Genomic DNA, 24,162 nt, shown 5'->3' with positions numbered 1-24,162 from the left:
TGGAGCAGAAGGGGATGAATGATAGAAGCAGTTATAGATCACTGATTTTCAGGACAGGATCACACTGTCCTGAATCCTGGTGAAACCTTCTATATGTACACTATCTGAGTATAGGTGAAGAGTAAGGTACTTGTAGCTCTATGGCATGAGCTGTCCAGGGCAAAAGGACAGAAAAAATAATTCACCCCTTCCCAAGGAGTAAAATAATAATGCTCCACACTGGACTGGGAGCTTAAATGGAATTTTTATTTATAAATATATACAAAAGGTATTCAGGTAAAAGCAATGCATTCACAAACTAGGCTCAGTTCTTCACCTGAGCCTACCACGGCAAAACTTTCAGAGCCTTCCAAAAACCTCCACCCCACTCAGCCTCAAGGCCCAAGAGCAGCCAAACTGCACTCCCCCACTAGACCCAGGCCTATAGCAGGTTTCAAGAAGCCCAGCAGTTTAGCTGGAAATTCGCTGGCAGCCAAGGCCAGGAGAAAGCCTCTTCCTCATAAAGATAACGGCACATGCCTCCCAAGACTGAGAGAAAAGAGAGAATTAGCTGTACACTCCCTTAAATAGAGAGATACAGGAAAACTGAATAGAATAACAGATTACAATATCCTGGGACAAGCTGCCAGACCCCCTGGGACTCTCTACCCTCTGGAGGACTTTTCTTTGTGGTTATACAAATTAACTCTTAATTTCCCTTAACCTTCAACAGGCACAGGAATAGAGCAGGGCAAGAGCCGGCAAAGTAGGCTGGATGCCAGCTGAGCCCTCAGTACCAGGGGAATTCTCAGCTGGGATAATGTGGCTGCCTTCCAGCCTTGCTCTTCTGCACACACACACACACACACACACACACAAACACACACACACACACACGTATCAGAACTTTTAAAGGAATAATTATCTTCCATATGTCTTCTAGTTTGACTGAGACTTTTATCTCAGATCCAGTCTAGTATAGAATAAACCTGCGGCTGCCTGATCTGCGATTACCCTCAGCTTTAACATAAACCAGCTTGTTAAAAATCATGTTGACAAAAAATTTCTATGCCTCTCTTCTCAGAAAAAAATGAAGACTGAATATCCCAGCGCTGTAACCACTGGCATAGCTGTACTGGAGAGGAAATATAGGTAGATACTCCAAAGATCAGCAAGAACAGAAAATACCTTTTTGTACCTAGCCCAGAAACGCGTGGGTGAATGTATTGGATAAAGCAGAAGGGAAGAGGGAACCCCTAAACGGATTTCAAGACAAAAGCGTTCATTTCTTCCACCCTACCCCCACCCCCAACACACTTTACTAGTTACCAGGTGTTTCTGATTTAATTCATTTCATTAACTTCTTACAACTTGTTCAGCCAGCTCTGCGGACAATTGATTTTTATAGCTACATGCCTCAGTAACTTTCTACACTAGATCTTTTTTTCCACTGACTACACAGTTCTTCAAATCTCTTCAAAATGTTTTATTTTATTTCTGTCTTATCAGAGTTTAGTTTGTCTTTTTAATCAACCTTATAAATTCTTGAGCACATTCTTCTACAAAGCAAATACAACAGATATTATACAACATTAAATATTTACATATATGGCTGCTACTTTCAGATGTGTGATTTCAAAGTTTTCATTATGGTGCTGCTGCTAGTGAAAATTGCTGACAAGAGAGAAGAAAAGCCTGATTATGATATTATAGCTATTTGATATATATTGAACATGTGAAACAATATTTGGAAAGTACTTTCGAGTAATAAAGGATCTTTTAAGATCCACAACTGAGGATATCATGTGCTGGCCCTGAAACTTCATGAGGAGATTGTTTTCATTCTTAATTACACAGAGTTCACACTGACACCTGCTGTTAAGATTGCCTAACTATTCCCATTATAAGACCATTTGCAGTTTCATTGCCAATTTAACTGTGCTGGCTAATCTTTTCTGGAATAAGTATCATCTTCAGATATAAATCAAAGGAACAAAGACAGAGTCAGTGTTTCAGAAGAAATGTTTTTGTGATTTTGAAGTAATACAAAGGGGTAACTTCATATGGAGTCTCAGTTAATTCATTTTAAAAAAATCAGTGATCTACATCCTTTACAACAAGAACTTGAAAATCAGCAGGATTTCACTCGCTGAACTCCCCTAGAATGGTATCTACACTTGGCCGAGCTAGGAGTTCCAGAAACATCAGACAATACACACTGTCAGAAGTGGAAAGGAATTACAATTTTTATATCCAACATCTTTGAAGATTCAACTTGCATTTACTGCTGAAAAAAAAAAGAGTGATAAAAACCAGCTGGAGAAACCAAACACCAACAAAGCAAGTAGGATGATGTAGACAGACGTGTAGCAATGGGGATATGACACAGAAGAGCAGAAAAGCTTTGAAAGACATGCAATGCCAGTGAGCACCAAGAAAACCACAAATATGAACAAGGAAAAAGAAGAAAACACTGAGGAGTATAGGAGGCAATAATTGTTTAAATGATGAAGTATTTAAATCACAACTCTGAAGTCCTATTTCTCTGCTCATTGGCAAATGATTATGAGGGAAACGAACACATTTCCCCATCTCTTTCTCTTCACGTGTCCACAAAAATTATAACCCTATTTGTTACTTCTTTGGTAATAAAATAATGATGAAGTTCTGTGCCAATGACCTAGACAGTTCAGGCAGATAACTTGCATGGAAGACGAGCATGCAGTTGTTCTAACCTCCCCCAAGGAAAGTCAGCATCAGGTTTCTGTGCAGTGGACTGCATACCTGGAAGCTGAGTCCAGACATATGCTATTACAAAATCATTTGTTCTTCTTGTGAAAGTGATATTACCTGATTCATGTTACATAGGGATAAATTAAGGCAACAATTCTGAAACATCCCTTGTAAAAGAAATGATGTTTTAAATTACTGGCATCCCTAAAACTGTCAGTGTTGAGTGCTCATCTGCTAAAACCTACATAAGGAATTGTGGTTTGTTTTTTTAATTAGGATGATTTTACACTTTATTCTTCTCCCCAACCCCTCTCACAGAATTTAGAGTCAGGAAGTTTGGGTGTTGAATTTGCCCTAGGTTTCTGTATGAGTTTTGAAAAGTATGTATTGGACTAAGGCATTTTAAGGGGGTGGGTGATGGAAGCAGTCTCACCAGAGAGGAGAGAGAGGGACATAAACTAGAGTTAGTTGAGAAACCAGCAGCCCAGCTGAAGTGTATGTACACCAATGCACGCAGTATGGGCAGCACTGGAACTGGAAGTCTTGGTTCACGAGGAAAGCTATAATGTAGTTGCCATTACAGAAACATGGTGGGACAATTCACACAACTGGAGTACTGCACTGGATGGTTACAAGCTCTTTAGGTGAGACAGGCAAGGGAGAAGAGGAGGAGAGGTGGCCCTGGATATTAGGGAATCTCTTGATGCCACAGAACTTCAGGTTAAGGATGAAAGGATTGAGTGCCTGTGGGTTAAAATCAGAGGGAGTACTAACAAAACTGACATCCTGTTTGGAGTCTATTATAGATCACTCAACCAGGATGAAGAGGTTGATGAATTATTCTATAAGCAGCTGGAGGCTGTCTCAAGATTATCAGACCTTGTCCTTGTGGGTGACTTTAACCTGCCAGACATCTGCTGGGAACTTAACTCAGCAGAGAGGAAGCAGTCCAAAAGGTTCTTACAGTGTATGAAGGACAGCTTCTTGATGCAGCTGTTAAGTGTACCTACCAGGGGTCAGGTCCTGCTTGACCTGCTGTTCTCAAATAGAGAAGGGCTGGTGGGAGATGTGATGGCAGGAGGCTGTCTAGGGTACAGCAACCATGAGATACTGGAGTTTTCAATACACAGGGAAATAAGGAGGAGCAGTAACAGAACCCTCACTTTGGACTTCTGGAGAGCAGACTTCAGCTTATTTAAGCAACTAATTCAGAGAGTACCCTGGGTAGCAGCCCTTAAGAACAAAGGGGTCCAGGACGGTTGGACCTACTTCAAACAGGAGCTCTTGAAGGCACAGGAACAGGCTGTGCCCACGTGCCAAAAGATGAGCTGGGGAGGAAGGCGACCGGCCTGGATGGGCAAACAGCTCTTGAAGGGATTAAGGGGAAAAAAGAGGATGTATCGCCTTTGGAAAGGGGGGGAGGCTTCTCATGATACGTTTAAGGATGTTGTTAGAACATGTAGGAGAAAAATTAGAGAGGCAAAAGCCCAGTTAGAACTCAAGCTGGCCACTGCTGTGAAAGACAATAAAAAGCATTTTTATAAATATATTAATGCTAAAAAGAGGGGCAAGAAGAACCTCCACTCTTTATTGGACCTGGAGGGGAACGTTGTAACTAAAGATGAGGAAAAGGCTGAGGTACTAAATACCTTCTTTGCCCCCAGTTTCAACAGTAAGACAGGAGGACTTCAGGATAACTGCCCTCCTGAACTGGTAGATGGCGTCAGGGAGCAGTATGGTTCCCCTGAAATCCACAAGGAAGTAGTTAGGGACTTGCTGAGCCACTTGGATACCCACAAGTCCATGGGGCCAGATGGGATCCATCCTAGGGTGCTGAGAGAGCTGGCAGATGAGCTGGCCAAGCTGATCGCCATCATTTTTCACCAGTCCTGGATCACCAGAGAGGTCCCAGATGACTGGAAACTGGCCAATGTGATCCCCATCCACAAGAAGGGCTGGATGGAGGAACCTGCAAACTACAGGCCTGTCAGCCTGACCTGAGTGCCAGGCAAGATTATGGAGCAGATCATCTTGGGGACAATCACAGCACACCTGCAGGATGGCCAAGGGATTAGGCCCAGCCAGCATGGATTTAGGAAGGGCAGGTCCTGCCTCACCAACCTGATCTCCTTCTATGATCAGGTAACCACCTGGTGGATGTGGGGAAGGCTGTGGATGGCCTTTGATGCTGTCCCCCACAGCAAACTCCTGGCCAAGCTGTTAGCCCGTGACTTGGACAGCAGCACTCTGCACTGGGTTAGGAACTGGCTGGAGGGCCGAGCCCAGAGAGTGGTGGTGAATGGTGCCACATCCAGCTGGCAGCCAGTCACCAGTGATGTCCCCCAAGGATCAGTGCTGGGCCCCATCCTATTCAATATCTTTATTGATGATCTGGATGAGGGGATTGAGTCCACCATTAGTACGTTTGCAGATGACACCAAGCTGGGAGCAGGTGTTAATCTCTTAGAGGGTGGAAGGGCTCTCCAGAGGGACCTTGACTGGCTGGACAGATGGGCAGAGTCCAACATGATGGCATTTAAGAAGTCCAAGTGCCAGGTGCTGCACTTTGGTCACAACAACCCCATGTGGCGCTACAGGCTGGGGTCAGACTGGCTGGAGAGCAGTCATGGAGAAAGGGACTTAGGGGTACTGGTTGACAGGCAGTCAACCAGCACCATGAGGCAGCAGTGTGCCCACATGGCCAAGAAGGCCAGTGGCATCCTGGCCTGCATCAGAAATAGTGTGGCCAGCAGGAGAAGGGAAGTCATTGTGCCCCTGTAGTCAGCACTGGTTAGGCCACACCTTGAGTACTGTGTCTAGTTCTGGGCCCCTCAATTTAAGAAGGACATTGAGACACTGGAACATGTCCAGAGAAGGACAGTGAGGCTGGTGAGAGGTCTGGAGCACAAGCCCTATAAGGAGAGGCTGAGGGAGCTGGGATTGTTTAGCCTGGAGAAGAGGAGGCTCAGGGGAAACCTTATTGCTGTCTACAACTACCTGAAGAGAGGTTGTAGCCAGGAGGATGTTGGTCTCTTCTCCCATGCAATCAGCACCAGAACAAGAGGACACAGTCTCAAGATGCGCCAAGGGAGTTTTAGGCTGGAGGTAAGGAGAAAGTTCTTCCCAGAAAGAGTAGTTGGCCATTGGAATGGGCTACCCAGGGAGGTGCTGGGGTAGCTGGGCCTGGAGGTGTTCAAAAAAGGATTGGATGTTGCACTTGAAGCCATGGTTTAGTTAGTCCTGATGTGTTGGGTGATAGGTTGGACTTGGTGATCTCTGAGGTCTTTTCCAACCTTATTGAGTCTATGATTCTATTAAAAAAAAAAAAAAGGATTACCTTTGGAGGTTCTTTCCAGCCCAGACCATTCCATGATTCTATGATTCCATGAAACCCATCTGCATTTGCTGTCTACAATGCCTATAAACTAGATAGAAGCATATGTGATCTTCTAGCAACTTAATAGAGCTTTCCGCATATACACTAGCAACTACATTTTGGCCCAGGCCAGCAGAGACTGAATATAGCAAAGAATACAGTTAACATCAGTAAAGGAAAATCCTCAATGTCTGTCTTTGATGTAACACAGCTTGGCATTTACACCGTCCTCCTCCCGTACTGATGACTTGACTTGCACAACCCCAGTGTTTTATGGTCATCTGCCACCTAACTAATGCTTCATTAGTAGAACACCTGCAGTGATTTTAACCTATCCCACCATAATTCAGCCTCTAATGGTTGGAAATTATCTGGTTGGAAATTATCTGGTTGTCTCAGTCCTATGGATTTTTAAGACAGAAAAGTGAGGAACAATTGGTTTCTTTTCCTTATTTAAATAAGGAAGATTATTAAAATAAAGATTGTTATGATGCTGACTGATGTATTTTTGAGATGGTATATTCTTCAAATGCTGATAAAGACTATACAGGAAAATTAATCCAAATAGCTGTGCTCCTCAGGACACTTTGAACTACTTATGGGTTTTGTTTAGTTCAGAGTCCCAGAAGGTCATCCAAAAGCTTTATGTGGAGCTGGAATCTAAACTATATTAAAAGGTACATTTCAGCAATATAGTTAAAGGAGAGAAAAAAGCATACAGCAGCTTTAAAATTGCAGATGTAGAAGAGTGTTGAAGCAAATGTATTTGGTTTTAAAAAAACAGTCAGTCCAGTCCTTTATGCTGAGATATGGTCATATGTCTTGAAATGTCTCTGTGCACAGAAACATGGGCAGGAATGCTGCTGGGCAGTATTCATCAAGTCTTTGAATGGGTGCTATTAAAAAGTGTTCTGCTTAGTCTTTTAGTATCTCTATTTCCCTAGTTTTATGGTTTTTACTCTTTGACTTTTCCTTCAAGACTCTTTTCAAAATTATGATTATGATAATGATTATTGGTTGCCCCTAATGATAATTCAGTTTCTTATTGTAGATTGCCCAGTGATCCTGCTCTGGCAGCAGTGGGTGGACTAGATGATCTTTTGAGGTCCCATCCAGCCCCTGAAATTCTGTGATTCTGTGATTTGTCATTTAAAACATTTCCTTTCAGTCTAAACAGTTGTAGCTTAAGTCATTTCTCATAAGGAAGTTATTCTCTATCTCTGTTTATCGTTGTTGACCTTGACTAAGTCTCCCGCCCCCTGTATTTTTTCAAGGTGTTATGGAAGGACAAGGCCAGAATTGCACAACGTGGTACAGATACAGCAACACCACAGATTTACATATAGGCAGAGTGACATTCTGTCTTTCATTTTTCATTCTTCTCCTGATGACTCCTAATATTTGATTAGCTCTTTTGACAATTTCTGAGCACTGAGTGATATGGTAACTTTGAACTCTCATTCCAATAAGCTCAGAGATCATGTAAGTGCAATAAGGATTTCTTCCCCTTATGTACATCACTATATATCTATATACACTGAATTTCAGCTGTCATTTTATTGCTCATTTACTAAGTTTCACTACCCTGAATAAATTAATTTCATCAAATATTATTACCTTATCACTCTTGTGCTTTTAAAAGTAATTTATAAGCATGTTGAACAGGAAAGGCCCTAGCGTAGATCTTGCAGAACCTCATCTGTCACCATTTTCCGCTGTGAAAACCAAACATTTCTTCCTGTCTTCTAAGCATTTAACCATATAAGAATCTTAATGCTCATAACATGGTGCCAGGTTTACCTGAAAGCCTCTAATAAGACACTTCTCAAAAAGCTTTTGGGAAAAAAATAAGTAAGCTGTAACAACCACATTGCAGTTATCCTAACTGCAATGAGACTTCAGAACAGCCAGCATGGCTTTTCTCCAAAAGATTATTTCAGTAATTCAGTATTCAGTAATTCAGTATTCAGTAATACTGTTCCCAGCTAATCTGCATGGTTGTCATCGTTTGAGGCTTGTGCCTTTAAAAAACCATAGAGTTGAGTCCTTTGGGAGGACCAGAAAGGTCTAGGGATGTACTGGAAAAGTGTGAATTGTTTTTTATCTCAAAATTCTGCTATCTCTTTATAAGCAGGCTGTACAATTTGTTCTGTTTTCTCCCTCCTTTCAGCTTTGCAGAGGGAGCCCTTCTCTGGTAACACGGGGGAGCAGGCCTGTTTGTGGCCTTCAGAGACCTGACTGATTTTTTTCCTGTGCAATTTTGGCCTATTTAGGCCTAATGGAAGGGCAGCAATAGTGGGTGAGAAAAGGAGCACTGGGGTTTGTGGTTGGGGGAAGGTTTTAGGGGGTTTTCATGTATCCTGTATATGCATTAGGTGTTAAGGATTCATGTGTTCTGTATTTATCTGTATGTTATTTGAATATAATTCTGTATTTCTCTCCAATTCAACAAGAACATCTTTATGTTACTTCCTTTGGGAGTAAAATTATATCTGTCCACTCTTTAAATGAAGATAATGGCACAGGTGTCATGCTTAAAAACTTTGAAGTTTCCATGGTCTCTTCTCAAAACTTAAAAAAAATATTGCCTTCAGATTTTCAGCCGTCCTTGGTCCTTAGACGCCAAGGCAGCTTGGCACAAGGAGTTACCATTGTCATGTGGGAGGACCCATTTGACTATTTCAGACTGTAATTCCCTTTGAACTCTGAAGCTACAGCAGCTGCTGCAGAACAACCCTTCAACTGTGTGGCTGCTCTGAACAAGCTCACTGGATGCAGACTCTCTTGAGCTCTCCCTAATCAGCTCCCCCCATGATATAGCTACTGATGGTGATCTGTGTTATGGTCTGACATAGCTGCCCAGGTGCTGCAAGTAATAGAAGCAGCTCATGATTACTCTACTTCTTACTTTGACTGCTTCTTTGATAGTATTACCATCTTTGATGGAAAGTTATACAATGTCAGTGATACATGGGCTTCATATTTCAAGACCCTGTGGATTCATAATGCTCCTTGATGAAGAATTTCTTTACTAGAGTCTATTTTTTAAAAAGTAAAATATATAACACAGTATCACCACCAAGAAGACCTACTTTCACTTTCATCAGCAAAGTTTTTGCTTTGGTGTTACAAGATGCTGTGAGTTATCTTCTGTCAAGTTTCTAATACATGTACTATAACACTTATTTCACTTAGGGCTCGAATTGTTTCCCTCCTCTTGGATTGTAGTTTTTCAAGCACCTGTTTTGGCCACATTTTCTTCTGCTTCAGCCTCTTTGAACCTTCTTCCCTCTAATCAATCTGAATTCCCACAGCATTACCTGGATCACAAGTTCTGTTTCAAACCACATGCTTTTCTGCAACTCCTGGCTTTCTCACCACTTCTTAATTTACAAGCTCACCTAAGATAGTCTTAATTTTAAGTGTCAGAAGCCCAGTTCCTTTATGAACCTTCTCATATGGCCTCACTGTATCAAATCAGTGTTCTCAATTTCCAGTAAACCTGATTCCCTGACTTTTGCAGCTTTACTACCTGTCTGAGAAGATGAGTGTTTGTGTTTGGCACCAGTAAAAAAAAAACAGAAAATGTCCTTTAAGGTGGGGTTGGTTCAATTATCTAATTCAAGTATAGTATGGCCCACCAGACAATCATGCCAACACATCCCAGGGTAACAAGGTGTAGAGAGAGGAAAATCAGTGACAGTGGTATGGAAGGAACTCTGAAGTGAGAACAGCCACCAAATATTTCACAGTGTGCAGCTACATCCCCAGAAGGACTCTGTATACAGTAATGCTCTTGCATAAAAGCATATAACTATATAACATAGCATATAACTATCAATTACATTGTATTGGTTGCTATCATGTGAGTTTCAAAAATCACTATGAATATGAACACTCAGATACTTATACTGACCTAGACAAGGTCAGGCTTTAGGCTGAAACAGAAACACTTTTATCAGATTTTTCTAATAAATGCAATGCATTTCTGCTGTTTAAGGAAGTGTAATTACTTACTTTCTTACTCCTACCTTTTCTGTAAGCACACACTTCTTCTTGTGCTCATACTTACTTCTCACTGTGGGCTCATTTATATTAATAAATACCTCTGTGTGTGATATTGTGTGAAAGACTCCCAGCAACAAGTAGGAAAAATATATGCTTGGGAAATTATAAAAATCTCTTAGCTACCTATCTAAACCAAGTATGGATCAGCACTGGTCACAACAGATAAGATCTCCTCCCTCCCTGAATGAAACAGGAGAGTATAGAGGAGAGAGAAGAGAGGAGAGAGGATGGGGGAAAAAAGGCAACATACCAGAAAGCCTAAACCTCAGCCTATCATAAAACATCAAAACAAGGCAGCATAAACAGGAAATTAAATGCCAAGTACACAGTAAGGCATCAGAGAACCTAGTAGATTATGAAGACACCTATATTAATACAGGAGAATAGAGAGCAAAACTGCAACCATAAAAGGGCATATTAAAATTACACAATGCATGATCATGAAACCACAAGATCATATAATTAACAACAACCAAATAGACAAACAAACAAAAAGGTGCACAAAGAAAATATAGGGAGAAAGCCTAGAGTTTGCTGCGATTCCAGGTAGTACAAACAACACAGAAACTAATGCCACCAAAATAATTCATGAAACTTTTAAAATTCATGAGAAATGATTTAGAAATGATGCAAAAGCAAAGCGGAACCAACTCCCTATATCATCTAGAGCAGATAATACACTACGGCACGCCCACAGCAAAGCTGCTGGAAGACTTAGCAGGTTGCATTTGAAGGACTGGAATGTCTTACAGGCATGTTACACCCACAAAGAGTAAACACAATTCAGTGGGTGGAGTACCTGCACCACAGGTATACACTACTTTAAATAAACAGAAGAAAAATGGGACAATAAATGCCATAGAAAAGACAGCTCTAGACACAGTGCCTCAGACTGATAAATGTGATAGTAGTAGCTGCACGTTTAGAAAGCTGCACATAAAATTGGTGGCATCTGTGTTCAGTTTTAAACATGGAATGAGCCTTTAAATCCTGGTGTAGGAGCCAGCCTAGGAATTCATAGCAATCCAATTAGAACTCAGATCAATGACAGCAAATGCAATTTCTGTCATTTTGACGATCAGCTTGAGTTAGTGTCCAGCTGGCAGGAGGTGAAAATCACACAGGTGTGAGATTTTGCTGGGTGCCCCTCTGGTCACTTCTCCCAGGCAGCCAGCACCAGAACAAGAGGACACAGTCTCAAGCTGCACCAGGGGAGGTTTAGGCTGGATGTTAGGAAGAAATTCTTCACAGAGAGAGTGATTGCCCATTGGAATGGGCTGCCCAGGGAGGTGGTGGAGTTGCCACCACTGGAGGTGTTTAGGAGGAGACTTGATGGGGTTCTTGGTGCCATGGTTTAGTTGATTAGATGGTGTTGGATGATGGGTTGGACACAATGATCTCGAATGTTTCCTCCAACCTGGTCTATTCTATTCTAAAGTTCAGTAGCATACACTAAAAGAAGCTGCCTGACTCAGTGCTGTGCTTATAGGATTAGCAGTCTTGGTCTCAAAATACACTAAGACTTTAATACAGCTGTACTATCTCTATCTACTGATACAACAGTATACTACCTCACTATGCTGAATTTTCTCTTAAAACACTGAACTGTACAGGTGGCTATTACAGTTACAGGCAGATGCCTAGGAACATTCTGGAGACAATAGTAGAAAGGTAAATAAATTACCATTGGATGTTAACAGAAAAATAATGATAAGGTCTACATAATCCCATTGGCTTGTTAACTGGGATATAAGTTAGTTGCATAAACTGTTTTGTCTCTTTTTTGCCTCTAGCTCTAGCTGATACTAGCTGGTGCTGCTGCTTGACTTTGCTGACCTTGGCTGTGTTCCTTGTTCTGGCTAAGTACTGACAGCAGGTTATTCTAACTGCTTCTTCTCTCTGTAACTTGTATAGGGGGAGCTATTTGTTCCCCCAGGCTTTGACCAGAGGGGTCTCTGTATCATTTATAAATTGTAAATATATGCAAATATATGTATTTTGCACTTACTCAGTGCTTGCAAATACAGCTTCATTTGCTTCCAAAACCTTCTGAGCTAGTCTGGTGATTTATTTTGGGGGTAATTCTCCAAATTCATGTTGGAGGGTAATTCCTGAACTCACCACACAGCCTTACAGCCAAAAGGAGTATTATTTTCATTTAGCTGTTTGATCTTCGTATCTTTATTAATTTTTTTTTTTTTTTTTGTAATGTGAAAATGTATTTTTACAGAACATTAGTTTTTAATTAAAACACTATTTTTGAGTGGAATAGCACCTTTAGAAGCAAGCTAGTTGACAATGGTGGAAACCCAAGTCACAAAGGCAAATCAAGAAAGAATAGGAGGCACCCCTTCTTTGGTAAATGAATAAACCAACTTAGCAAAGCATGAAACATTTATTTCCTTGGAAATTAATATGGTAACATTGAAAACCTACTTCTTCAGTGAAATTCTTCTTACAAAATATATACCACAGTACTCACAGCATGTAATTTTAACACTTACACATACAAGCTAGATATATACCAGGTCTATTCTAGCTTTAGCTATTATAGTAATAAGAGAGAATACCTCTGCTTTTATTGGCATTTCCACATTACTGCAGGTTCTAGTTATGTCCTACGAGCATCAACTTGCTCTTCCTGGTATACCTTATTTCATTTTGGCAACAGGCATAAGTCAATCCGAAGTGTATTTACAACTTCACACCTACCGTAGGCACACATGATGACAGAGATACCAAAACACACATCTATGGAGGCCTGGCTCTACCGTGCATGTAGGATAATGCAATGGCCTTTATTTCTCTCACGTCTGGCTAAACATAGAACCCTGGCTAAACACAGAGCCCTGGTGAGACCCCACCTGGAGTACTGTGTCCAGTTCTGGAGCCTCTATTACAAGAGGGATGTGGAGGTGCTGGAAGGTGTGCAGAGAAGGGCCACAAGGATGATCAGAGGGCTGGAGCACCTCTCCTATGAGGACAGACTGAAGGAGTTGGAGCTGTTCAGTCTGCAGAAGAGAAGGCTCCCAGGTGACCTAATTGTGGCCTTCCAGTATCTGAAGGGGGCCTACAGGAAGGCTGGGGAAGGACTTCTCAGGATCTCAGGTAGTGATAGGACTAGAGGGAATGGAATGAAGCTGGAGGTGGGGAGATTCAGGCTAGACGTGAGGAGGAGGTTCTTCACCATGAGAGTGGTGAAACCCTGGAATGGGTTGTCCAGGGAGGTGGTCGAGGCCCCGTCCCTGGGGGTGTTTAAGGCCAGGCTGGATGAGGCTCTGGCCAGCCTGATCTAGTGTGGGGTGTCCCTGCCCATGGCAGAGGGGTTGGAACTAGATGATCCTTGTGGTCCCTTCCAACCCTGAATGAAACTATGATACTATGACACTATGATATCAGTATTGCTGGGAAACGTGGTATGTTTTTTCTTAAAATGCCTAAATTAAACCATGACACAAACCCCCACATTTGTTTCCAGTTCACATTTGTTTCCAGTTCACAAACATCCAAACACACAAAAGCCAAAACACAGGAATTCAGAAGATGTCCTTATTTAAATGTCATGGAAGGCTTTCCCAACCTCGAGTACTACACACCTACAGCTTTAACTCAGGGAAAGTATACTGTTGGCTCACAAAACGCAGACAGAGAGCTGTTCCATGACCCAATTTCAGAAATAATAATTAAAAAAAGAAACAAAATTGGAGCACATTCTATTTTTTCTGTTGTTGGTTTGTTTGTTTGTTTGTTCATAAACACAGATAAAAGGATAAATGTGAAGTTTTATTGGAGAGAGTAACGGCCGCATCCTGATTCATGCCACTGCCAAAATGTTCAATTGCTGGTTTCACTGGTAAATGCAGCAAATAATTTTGTGCCCTCTTAAAAAAAAAAGTTTAACTATAATCTGACAAATAAAAACAGTCTGGTCACATCAACCAAATCCAAACTGATGTTACACAGCTGCCATGGGAATTTTAGTCCAAACGGTTCAAGCCACAACCAACAAAAAAGAGTATCTTGCAACAGCAAGGGTCTGACAACTGTAATGTAAATAGCACAGATAAAAAAACAAAAGTAACTTTTAATGCTGAATGTTGTAAGGGCTGGCACTGGAGCAGTTTTTCTTCCTAGAAATTTGTGATACGAGATGAAGTTCATCATAGAAAGAGTTAAAGGCCAACCATCCTTGCACCCTCTGTGTTACTTTACAGATTCCATCTGGGGAACAGACCCATGTTTCCTTTGCATGCACAGCAGAGCACAAGTAACATTCTGCTAGGTTCTCACCCGTAAGGCACTGGGTGGCAATGCTAGGGCACACCCCAAAACTGACAAGTTTCCTGTGTAGCACCTCTAGAGTAAAGCCAGAAACTTTATAGAAAGATTGTAATAGGTTATTTTACTCTTTACAAAATACAACAAATTTTAAATCATTTGATATATCAGCATCTCTGCAAATATACACAACATTCAATAGTGAGTAGAGCAATAGTTTTAGCTATGCTTGCAGAGCCTTTCTTGCAGGAGTTGTAAAATGCAAGTGAAAAATACTATGTCAATCACATAGACAAAGAAGAGAAATTACAGCGATTAAACAGTTTCAATAGACTGCAAATGCCTGTAAAGTTAGAGACAGTGTTTTAAGCATGTGATTTAGCACTGGCTTTCCTTATCAATCAAGTTATTTTCATATGCTCTTATTTCAGATACATTTCATAAACTAGTGTTTGTGTTGCAGTACAAGCTCAGGAGGATCTGAAGTAAATTCTGATGTCTTTTCTACTTTCATGCAGAGCTGGTTTTGTACAGAATAAGAAAGTGACACAGAAGTGTTAGAAAGAATGATAGGCGACCACAAACATACCACATAAATTTGGAACAGATGATGCACAGACTTCTGCAGTACAAAATGAAGCATCATTGTATATACTGCTGCTGAACACTGAAAGACATGCAGGGAACAATAATGTTGAAAACCTAAAATAGAAATTAAAGTTATCTTTTGCATTAGACTTGAAAAATGAGGTACGGTTTTTGTTATTATCAGTAAAGAAAGAAGTTGCCTGCACATAAGGTCCTACTTATATGCCTATAAAGCGTACATCAGTTTGTTCCAAAACTGAGAGAAAACTCAAGATTCAAAACTCTTAATCCTAAAGTAGAAGACCAAAACCAAAAATACAGATAATCCTCATGACAGCAAAGTTCAAACAAAATCAGGAGAAGGTTTCAAAACAATGAGCTTGTGCAGTGTTTTTCAAGATACTGATTCAGTCGGGGTTCTTTGGTTTTGAGTCCTGTCCCTAGGTTCTAACTGAAAACACAGCAACAGCTTGCCACCTTGTCTCTTGTATGTCGTAGTTGCAGTTCATTGCTGAAAAGACCGGCAGCCTTAACTTCCAGCACAGAACCAGACTATAACCACCAGAGGCCACTGCTGTTCTTTGCCTTTTCTCGGTCCAAGCTGGACTATAGTGAGCAGTCAGCTCACAGGAGCCCCAGGCAAGGTGCACAGCAGCTCCAGTCCTCTTTTCTGTAATCATTCTCTAATGCTGCACTTCTGTAGAGAAAATTAAGTACAGTACACTTTTTACTGGCAGATAGAATAATAAATTTTCTAAAAATTGCTTACCCACCCTTAGCCTTCAGGAAGAAATGAAGCATTGCATTCCAAAAACCTGATTGCATTCTTTGATATCACTAAATTTGGCAACTAAAGGCAAAATTTTAGCTGTAATTTAATTAGGTATTTAAAAGGCATTAGAGCTGATGCAAAAAATAGCTGCATACATTTGCAACAGAATGAGGTAATTAACAAGGAGTTAATTAACATTTAGCAATGACAAAAGTACTGTGTTTTGCTACTATAGGTCACAGGTATCAGTACCTAGCCTGTCCTATTTGTCAGGAAGTACCTGATGCCTGGAAAAAGGGAAATACTGCACCCATTTTTGAAAAGGGTAGAAAGGAGGAACCTGTCACTGAACTGACCTTTCAGCCTAACCTCTGTGCCTGGGAAGATCACGGAAAAGCTCTTCCTACAAGGTATGCTAAGTCCTATGGTGAACTCGGAGGTGATTTTGAGAAAGACTTTACCAAGGGCAAATCTTGCCTGACCAACCCAGTAGCCGTCTATGATACAATGACTGCATCAACGAATAAGCAGTATGCACATCATCTATCTAGACTTCTGTAAAGCTTTTGACATGGCCTCTGACAACATCTTCCTCTCTGGAGATAAGAATTTGATGGGTGGACTGTTTGTTGGATAAGGAATTGATTGAATGGTTTCACCCAGAGGATAGTGTTCAATGTTGTGATGTCCAGATGAACATCAAGTGGTATCCCTCAGAGGTCCATACCAGGACCAGTGTTCTCTATTTCCTTCATCAATGACATAGACAGTGGCATCAATTGCCAAGTTTTCAGACTACACCAAGCTGAGTAATGTGGTCTATACATATATATAATGTGTTCTATATACACTATATATTGTGGTCTATATGCCAGAGGGATGGGATGTCATCTAGAGGAACCTGGACAAGTGGGCCCATTTGAACCCTGTAAGATTCAACAAGGCCAAGTGCAAGATCCTGCATCTGAGCCAGAGCAATCTCCCATACCAATACAGGCTGCAGGGTGAAGGAACTGAGAACAACCCCGCAGAGAAGCATTTAGCAGATGAAAGGCTGGACATGACCCAGCAATGCAAACCTGCAGCCAAGGCAGCCACCTGTATCCTGGGCTGCATCAAAACAAATGTGGCCAACAGGTCAAGGGAGGTGATTCTTCCTTTCTGTTTCACTATGGTTGACAACTGGAGTATTGTGTCTAGTTATGGAGTCCTCAGCACAAAGGAGCAGGTCCACAGGAGCACCACAAAACTGATCTGAAGGGCTGGAGCACCTTTCCTATACAGAAAGCCTGAGAGAGACGGATTTTTCAGCCTGGAGATCTTATTATGGCCTTTTAATACTTAAAGAGGCCTACAAAAAAGACTGAACCAAATCTATTTGCAGGATCAGATATAAGGATTATTTTATTTTCAACACAGGTGATGAAATACTGGAACAGACTGCTCAGAGAGATGGTAGAAGCCCCATCCCTGGAACTTTTCAACAGATCTGAGTAACCTGATCTAGTTAAAGATGCCCCAGTTCATTGCACAGAGGTTGGAATAGAAACCCTTAAAGGTCCCTTCCAGTCCAAAACACTATATGATTCTATATCTTTGCTCAGTAATCGGAAGCGCCTCCTTAGTACTACTTTCAGAGACTACAGAAAGTGACATTAAGGTAGTAAACATAGTAAATGAGGATCATTTGAGGATCAAATGAGGTCATCCAGCTTGCTTAACTAAGCCTACATGATATTAAATGTATTTAATACAGGCTACTGAAACACTATATGGTTTCAAATAAAGAAACCAGGCAGGCACTGGACATAAGCAAGAACTTAAGCATTATAATAATTGAGTAACTAAGCAACAGCAACTTGGTTCTGAGAAAAGTGGGGTTTGGATCAGTCTTTGAGTCAGACTAAATAGGCAAAAAGTTTTATCACCATAGGCAGCATTCTCATAGCACCTCCCTTTTTACAGATACAAACTCTTCTTAAATAGGCATTTAAAAGTTAAAAGATGCAGAAAGAAAATGTAACTTTAGACTGTTCAATAGATCAAATTATTAAGATAATGAAAAAAAAAAAAAATCAAGCCACTCCATCAAAAGCCAAGTGGTTTTTATTAGAAGTTTTATTTAGCAAGAGGTGCAATTGTTTCATTTTAGAAGCTGAAACCCTATGACTTCAAAGTGACACATAGCCACTTCCGAGTACACTTCTTCAGAAGCAATGAAAGCCAAGTAGCACTGTAATGAGCTACCAGCATCTTCATCGACACCATTCCATTGGGCACACTTCCACTGCACGCAAGTTACAGGCAACAAAATTATCATAGCTTACGAGATCCTTAAATTGCTAATAAACGATCCAGTGACTTTTTTTCTGACTCCCATAAGATCCCCTTACGCAGTATGCGATTCAGGTAGCAGAACTCTTGTATGTGCCACAGACTACCGGTGTTTAAGCAGCAAACCCCGCCAGTCCTCACAGGGACACGAGCAGGAAGCAAACACCGTTCAGGCCTGAGCCCTCTACACACCTAAGGCACCTTCTACACTAAAAAAACCAAACCTAACCAACCAAAAACCAACCAAAAACCTCACGCAGGCTGCGAGAGACGAACGACCGCAACCAGGCAATGGCGCCGTCGTCACTGTAGCTCTGGTCGAGGCCAATCTAAGGCCGCTCTGCCTGCTTCTATGCTCTTAAACTTCAGCCCTCCTGCCTCGGCCACACGCTGTGCCGGCTCCTACAGTCGGGAGAGACCAGAAACCCCCTCCAGGTCAGACCTTGACCACGGTCCAGGCCCGCTCTACCAGGACACAAGCAGGGCCCAGCATCCCCCACCGCCCGGCGCTCGGGCTAGGTCCATGCGCCCCCATACCCGGAAATGCCTGCCTCAGAGCCGCAGGCACGTTCGGCCCGCGGCAGCCCCAGCGCATGCGCACCCAAGCCTCCCCGCCACCGCCCCTCCACCACCCCCCTTCCACGCCGCTGTCTCCCCGACCCCCCCTCTCTCCCCAAGCTCGCGCTAGAGAGGTGCTCTTAGTGCGCCTGCGCCGCCCGGCCTTGCTGTGAGTTCGCCCCTTGCCCTCTCGCTCTTCTTTCTAGACCCCCAACCCCCGCTGGGCCCGTCTGTCCTCGTGCCAGCTCCCTTCCTGCCCGCCCCACTCTCATAGCGCCCAGTCCCTGGCGGCCCGTATATAGGGCCGGGTTCGCTCCCTCGTCCCCGCCCCTTTGTCCCCCTTTCACCAACCGCCGCTTTCTCCGCCGTTGCCAACTGTGTGTGTGTGCGTGTGTGTGCGCTGGGGGGGGGGAGGGCGGGGTGGGGAGGGGAGGGGGGGTGGGGAAGGGAGGGGGCAGCCATGCCGAGGGGGCGGCCTCCCAAGCCCAGCAGGGAGACTAGCAAGGCCGGCACCGAGGCAGGTAAACAGCGCGGCCGGGCGAGCGCGGTGCGCGCCCGGGGGTGGAATTGCGAGATCCGCAAGAAGGCAAAAAGCCTCCGCGGGATCCGCATATAGTCCCCGGATATGGGGGAGGAAGGCCGGGTCTATTGTGTGAGTGTATAGGCGAGAGGGCGGAGGGGAGGGAGCCTGGCCCGGCCCTGCGGAATGATACCGAGCGGCTAGCTCCCATCGCCCCATACGGTGCGGCGGCGGGGGAAAAACCTGCGAGGCCCTGCAGCCTCTCTCCTTCCCGGGCAGTGGCGGCTCTAAAGCTCCCTCATCCGTAGAGGGTGCGGGGAAAACTGGTCGCAGCGCGGCCGTGGTTTTTTGCTTGTTGGGGAAGAAAGGTTTCTGGGCCCAGACCAGAGGCCTTGCCGCCTTCTCCTTCCTGGCGCGCATCGGACTGCGGCATCGGTGCTGCGAACGCGCCGGGCTGGCTGGAACTGGTGAGGGCCAGAGGAAGAGCCCGGGCGGACTTGCGGCAGCAGGACAGAACAGGAAAGCGCCCGAGTCCTTCCGCCGCTCTTCTTCTTCCCTCTGTCTCCCCTCCCCCCCCTCCCCGGGCCGAAATAACGAGAGCTTCGAATAAAGGGTGATAAACGAGTAAAAAAAAATTTGCACTCTTCAGTTTTTCTGAAGGAAATTTTTTTTTTTTTTTTCTTTACGGTTAAATAAAGTCCTTGTAGTTTTCATTGTGAGTATATGTTAAAGTGTTTGTCTTTCCTAAATGTGTTTTAGTCTAGATCACGTTGTTTTTGTTTGTTTGTTTTTTAAGTTGTAGTGTCGGTGGGGATACTGAAGGGCAGGTTTTGGGGGATTTTGACAGCAGTCTGTAGCTTGTGACTTTTATGGCTCTTTTGTGTAGTTCATTCCTAATGATGTTACTAGAGATCTGCGAGCAGTATCTGGCAAAGGCCCACAACCTGCAAAAATACTGTTTCAGATAGACCTGAAACCCTCTTCAAGGACTTTTGTTTCAGCACAAGCATGTAGCAGTAGATTTTTAGGTTTTCTTCGGAAGGGATTTCACACGAAAATTAAAATACCACGGTTACTTCGGTTGTGAAAAATCAACTGATTCACATTTTCAGTACATACTTAAAATGTCTGGTTTTCTGAATACTTGCAGATGAGCTCTGGCTCTTCAAGAGGAATGTGTAGGTGAGCGTTCTGTGAGAAGTGCTCTGTAGAACTGAAATAAGCTGGCAGGCAAAAAAGGGAAAAAAAAAGAAGCCGTATTGCTACGTGAGTGTTGGGAAGTTTTGCATCATGGAAACCCAAAAGGACCTCAGATTCCTATCAGATTTTTATGTTTGTTTTTGTTGGAACTACTGATCTCAGAAACATTAAATACTATATAAAGGAAGGTCCAAAAGGCTTTGGCCGTTACCAGTTTTGAAAGCTGAGAGGTTTCTTTAGAAGGTTATTTTAACTAAAATATCTGCTTAACTGTCTAGTAGGTCATGCAAGGATGTATCATGTATGTAGAAGCTCCTGCAACAATAGTACAGCCTATGACAAAATCAGAACTGAAACAGGATGTCCAGAATAAGGCCCTAGTAGCTATATCCCTCTTCCTTGTAGCTTGACCTTAATCTTGGACTCTTACTATGGTAAGACATAAGGGTGAGGGGACTCGCGATAAGTTTGATCATATTTTGTATTTTTTTCTTGTATTTATTTCAAACTATGTGTTAATTCATTAAAAGAAGGTCATGAATAAGGAAGCTCTGGCTGAGCAGGACAGCTTGAATCTGGGAAATTTATGTTCTTGGGACATTTGGCTGTTTGTCCCATTCAGATACAGGCTGACCTGTGTTTATTCCTGAATTTGAAAACTAGTTGTGAATTCCCCAGGCTTCGCTTTTAGCAGGAAGCATTTAATTTAGAAAATATCTGTTTACAAAAAAAAAAACAACAAATTTTGTGGGGTTTGGTTAGGAAATTGTATGGTTTAGCTGCTGTACTTTTTATGTGTGGCCCTCAGAATTCCTACACCCCTGGTATGCTAATGCCTTTAATGGAAAACGAGTGTTGCGCTCTCTAGCTGTACATTCTGTATGATTATGGCAATACATTTTTGGAAGAAAATAAAGGTGGATCAGCAATGTTTTGTTGTGCAACTTCTTGTCAAATACCAGAACACATTCTTTATTCCAGGGAAATGAAATAAAACCCCTGAACAATAGTAAAAACAAGATCTTGACCTCAGTGGCTGCTATTCTGTTGTTTTACCAAAACTTTATATGCACATATATGCAACCAAAATTACACACACATGTAATTTTTTTAAAGTCTAACTGAACTGTTCAAATTGACCTCTGTGATGGGCACAAACTGAAACATAGGAGGGTCTGTCAGAGCATAAGGAAAGAGTTTTTTTGCTGTGAGGCTAACTGAGCCTTGGCACTGGTTACATGAGGAATTAGTGAAGTCTCCTTCCATAGAGATACTCAAAAACCATCTATAAATGACTCTGGGAATTGGCTGTAGGTAGCCCAGCTTGAGCACACGGTTTGGACAAGATGACCCCCAATGGCCCCTTCAACCTTAAGCATTCTGTGATTCTCTTACGAGGTGGATGAAATATGGGTGTGATTCTCAAGATAGTTAAAGCTAATAGTTGATGTTTCAGGGGTTTGCTGCTCCTTGATTCTTCATGTGGCTGCTTAGCAGTGTTTGTATAGTAAATCCTGTTACAGAGATGTGATGAGTCCTTGGCTCTTGCTGAAAATTTCAGGATAAGACCTTCAAGTATGTATGAAGCAAGAAGAATGCATTAGAACAAAAAAAGCCACTCCATACATATCTTTTTAAACAAAGAAAAAGGCAGCTCTTAGCACATAATTAGTGTTAACACACTAATAACACATTTACATAGGTTTTTGTGACAGCCTCTAACTTGAGAGGGAAGTTTAAAAAAAAAGAATAATTAATGTATGTTGCCTCAGAGTTGTCACTGTGGCTGCTGTGATGCTAAGTAACCTGCATAACTGGGTTTGACCTGTCAGAGTATTAGGCCACGTGAAATTTTGTGTAGTCTGGTGTGTTGTTGCCAACATTCAAGAACCAGTGGCTGAGAGGCAGTTTTGTTTACGCTGCTCCCTTAGGAGTCTCTGTAAGACACTCAAGAGTGATTTCCACTGCTGTTGTGCAGCTAAGATAGCACAAAGAAAACAAGCAGGGGACCATTTATTGTGCTCTGTTTATATTGGTATATATTTTCCTCATGATTCTTTCTGACTATATTTATTTCACTGATTGAAGCTTGGACATCTTAGCAATACTTTCTTAGTATTAATCCCTCAAATTTACCTTTTGCTAACTGACTTTGCATAAAATATTCTTTGTGTGCTCTCTTTAAGATATTGGTGTAATAGAAAATGCTCATTTTAAATATTTTTTTTTTGAGCTTGGGCAAAGTGCCTGAAAATTGAAAAGAAAAAGCCTTGAAATGAAAGGTGTTTTGGAAGGCACAATAGGGTTTTGCTTTGAGAAGGGTTTTTAGAACTACAGTAGGCCTCTTTTTGTAAGGATGTTATTTTGAAAACTCTTACTTGACTCTTTAATTAGAATTTAGGAATGAAGGGTTACTGTTAAGCTGGAATTGAAATAAATACCAGACTTTTGTTGTTCAGTTAGATAGCAAATGAAAAAAACAATATTTGAAAACATACTTTTTATAGATCCAGAGTAACATTTTGGGTGTTTTATTAACAGCTGCAGTGGATAAGGGTTTTCTTTTGGTTCGTGGAAACTTAGGTGAAAACTTGAGACTTTATCACTGATTCTTTCTGCTAATTTGTGAGCGTTCTCATTTTGTCCCAATAAACATGTAGTTTTTAGCATGAGTTGGTAGTCACTACTTCACTATCTTTGTTACTTCAGGTATATGAGAAGGATTGTGAGGACTGTATGACTGTTCTGGCACCCTAAGTCTTTTTTTCCCCTGAGTGTTTCTTCCCCATAGTGAGGGTTCTTTCTGTTTGTACAATGCTGCTTGTCACTGTTTGAATAGCAGCAATATAAAATGACTGGTTTTGACTTTAACAACTCTGATTAGTTTCAAGTAACAGAAGAGAACTTCCTTGAATAGCAAAGTGGAATATTTGCAGGGAGTCCTGAAGCGGTTTCTATTCCTAGAATGTATGTCCTGTAATTAAAGGCTACTTTTACACAAATTTTAACTGAATTTCTTTATGAATAGGGTAGTAAATACTAAATACATAAAGTTAAGAAACACAGAGAAGGCAATGTGTCAAGTCAGCCCCTGCAGAGCTGACTGTACTTGCTTTGCTGACTTGGTCCTCTATCACGAGTTGAGGTGGGTATCTTAAATCAGAGGAAAGTCAGTTCTGAGGCTTTACATTCCAATTTTGTATTGATGAAAAACATAACTTGAATTCACCAGTTAAATCTTCCGTGAATTTATATTATGTTGATTATTTTAGAAGTTTTGTACTAGGATTTGACGTGGTGGTCTCTGACTGACAAGAATGAGCGATGTCATGCAGGCAGGAATGAGGAGGTTTTACTGCTTCTATGCAGTAAATACAACAGGTAGAGGCAATTTCTTTCTAAAGTGTAGAGGAAGACCAACTACACAAAGTTTTACCATAGGAAATACAATATTTAGGATTTAATAGTGATACTTTTGTTTGGTCATCTCACTGTTCAGCAACCACAAAATCTAAGTTCATGAGGGTTATGTTTGGGTTTATGACAAGATGGACTTAGATTACACTGGTGTACTTGAATTCCACATTGGTTTGTCACTGTAGTTTAAATGTCTATGCCTTTTCCCCAGTAATTGGTACAGTTAAATATTGTATGTTTAAATTCTGCCTGTGTGATAACTTCAGCCATTGTTCTGTCCCTTCTCTATAGCTTTCTGCCAATTGTAGATCCTCCTTATGTTATCCTCTATTGCAGTTG

General features: G+C 41.9%; 1 protein-coding gene across 3 annotated transcripts in view; it reads left to right on the top strand.

Annotated features, from left to right (window-relative positions):
- Positions 1-19,115: 19,115 nt before the first annotated feature.
- Positions 19,116-24,162, top strand: part of ZNF236 (zinc finger protein 236) — an 82,921-nt gene continuing 77,874 nt past the window's right edge. For all 3 annotated transcript variants that reach the window (XM_068147548.1, XM_068147547.1, XM_068147546.1), the window contains exon 1: positions 19,116-19,207. In XM_068147548.1, coding sequence (XP_068003649.1) covers positions 19,147-19,207 — 61 coding nt within the window. In that variant the 5' untranslated portion in view covers positions 19,116-19,146. The remainder of the gene's footprint in view (positions 19,208-24,162) is intronic.

This window comes from Melanerpes formicivorus, unplaced genomic scaffold (genome assembly GCF_026170545.1).
Source record: "Melanerpes formicivorus ecotype bairdi unplaced genomic scaffold, bMelFor1.0.p_v2 SCAF_15, whole genome shotgun sequence".
Classification (NCBI taxonomy): domain Eukaryota; kingdom Metazoa; phylum Chordata; class Aves; order Piciformes; family Picidae; genus Melanerpes; species Melanerpes formicivorus.
Note: the sequence above shows the minus strand (reverse complement) of the source record. Positions and strands in the feature narration are given on the sequence as shown.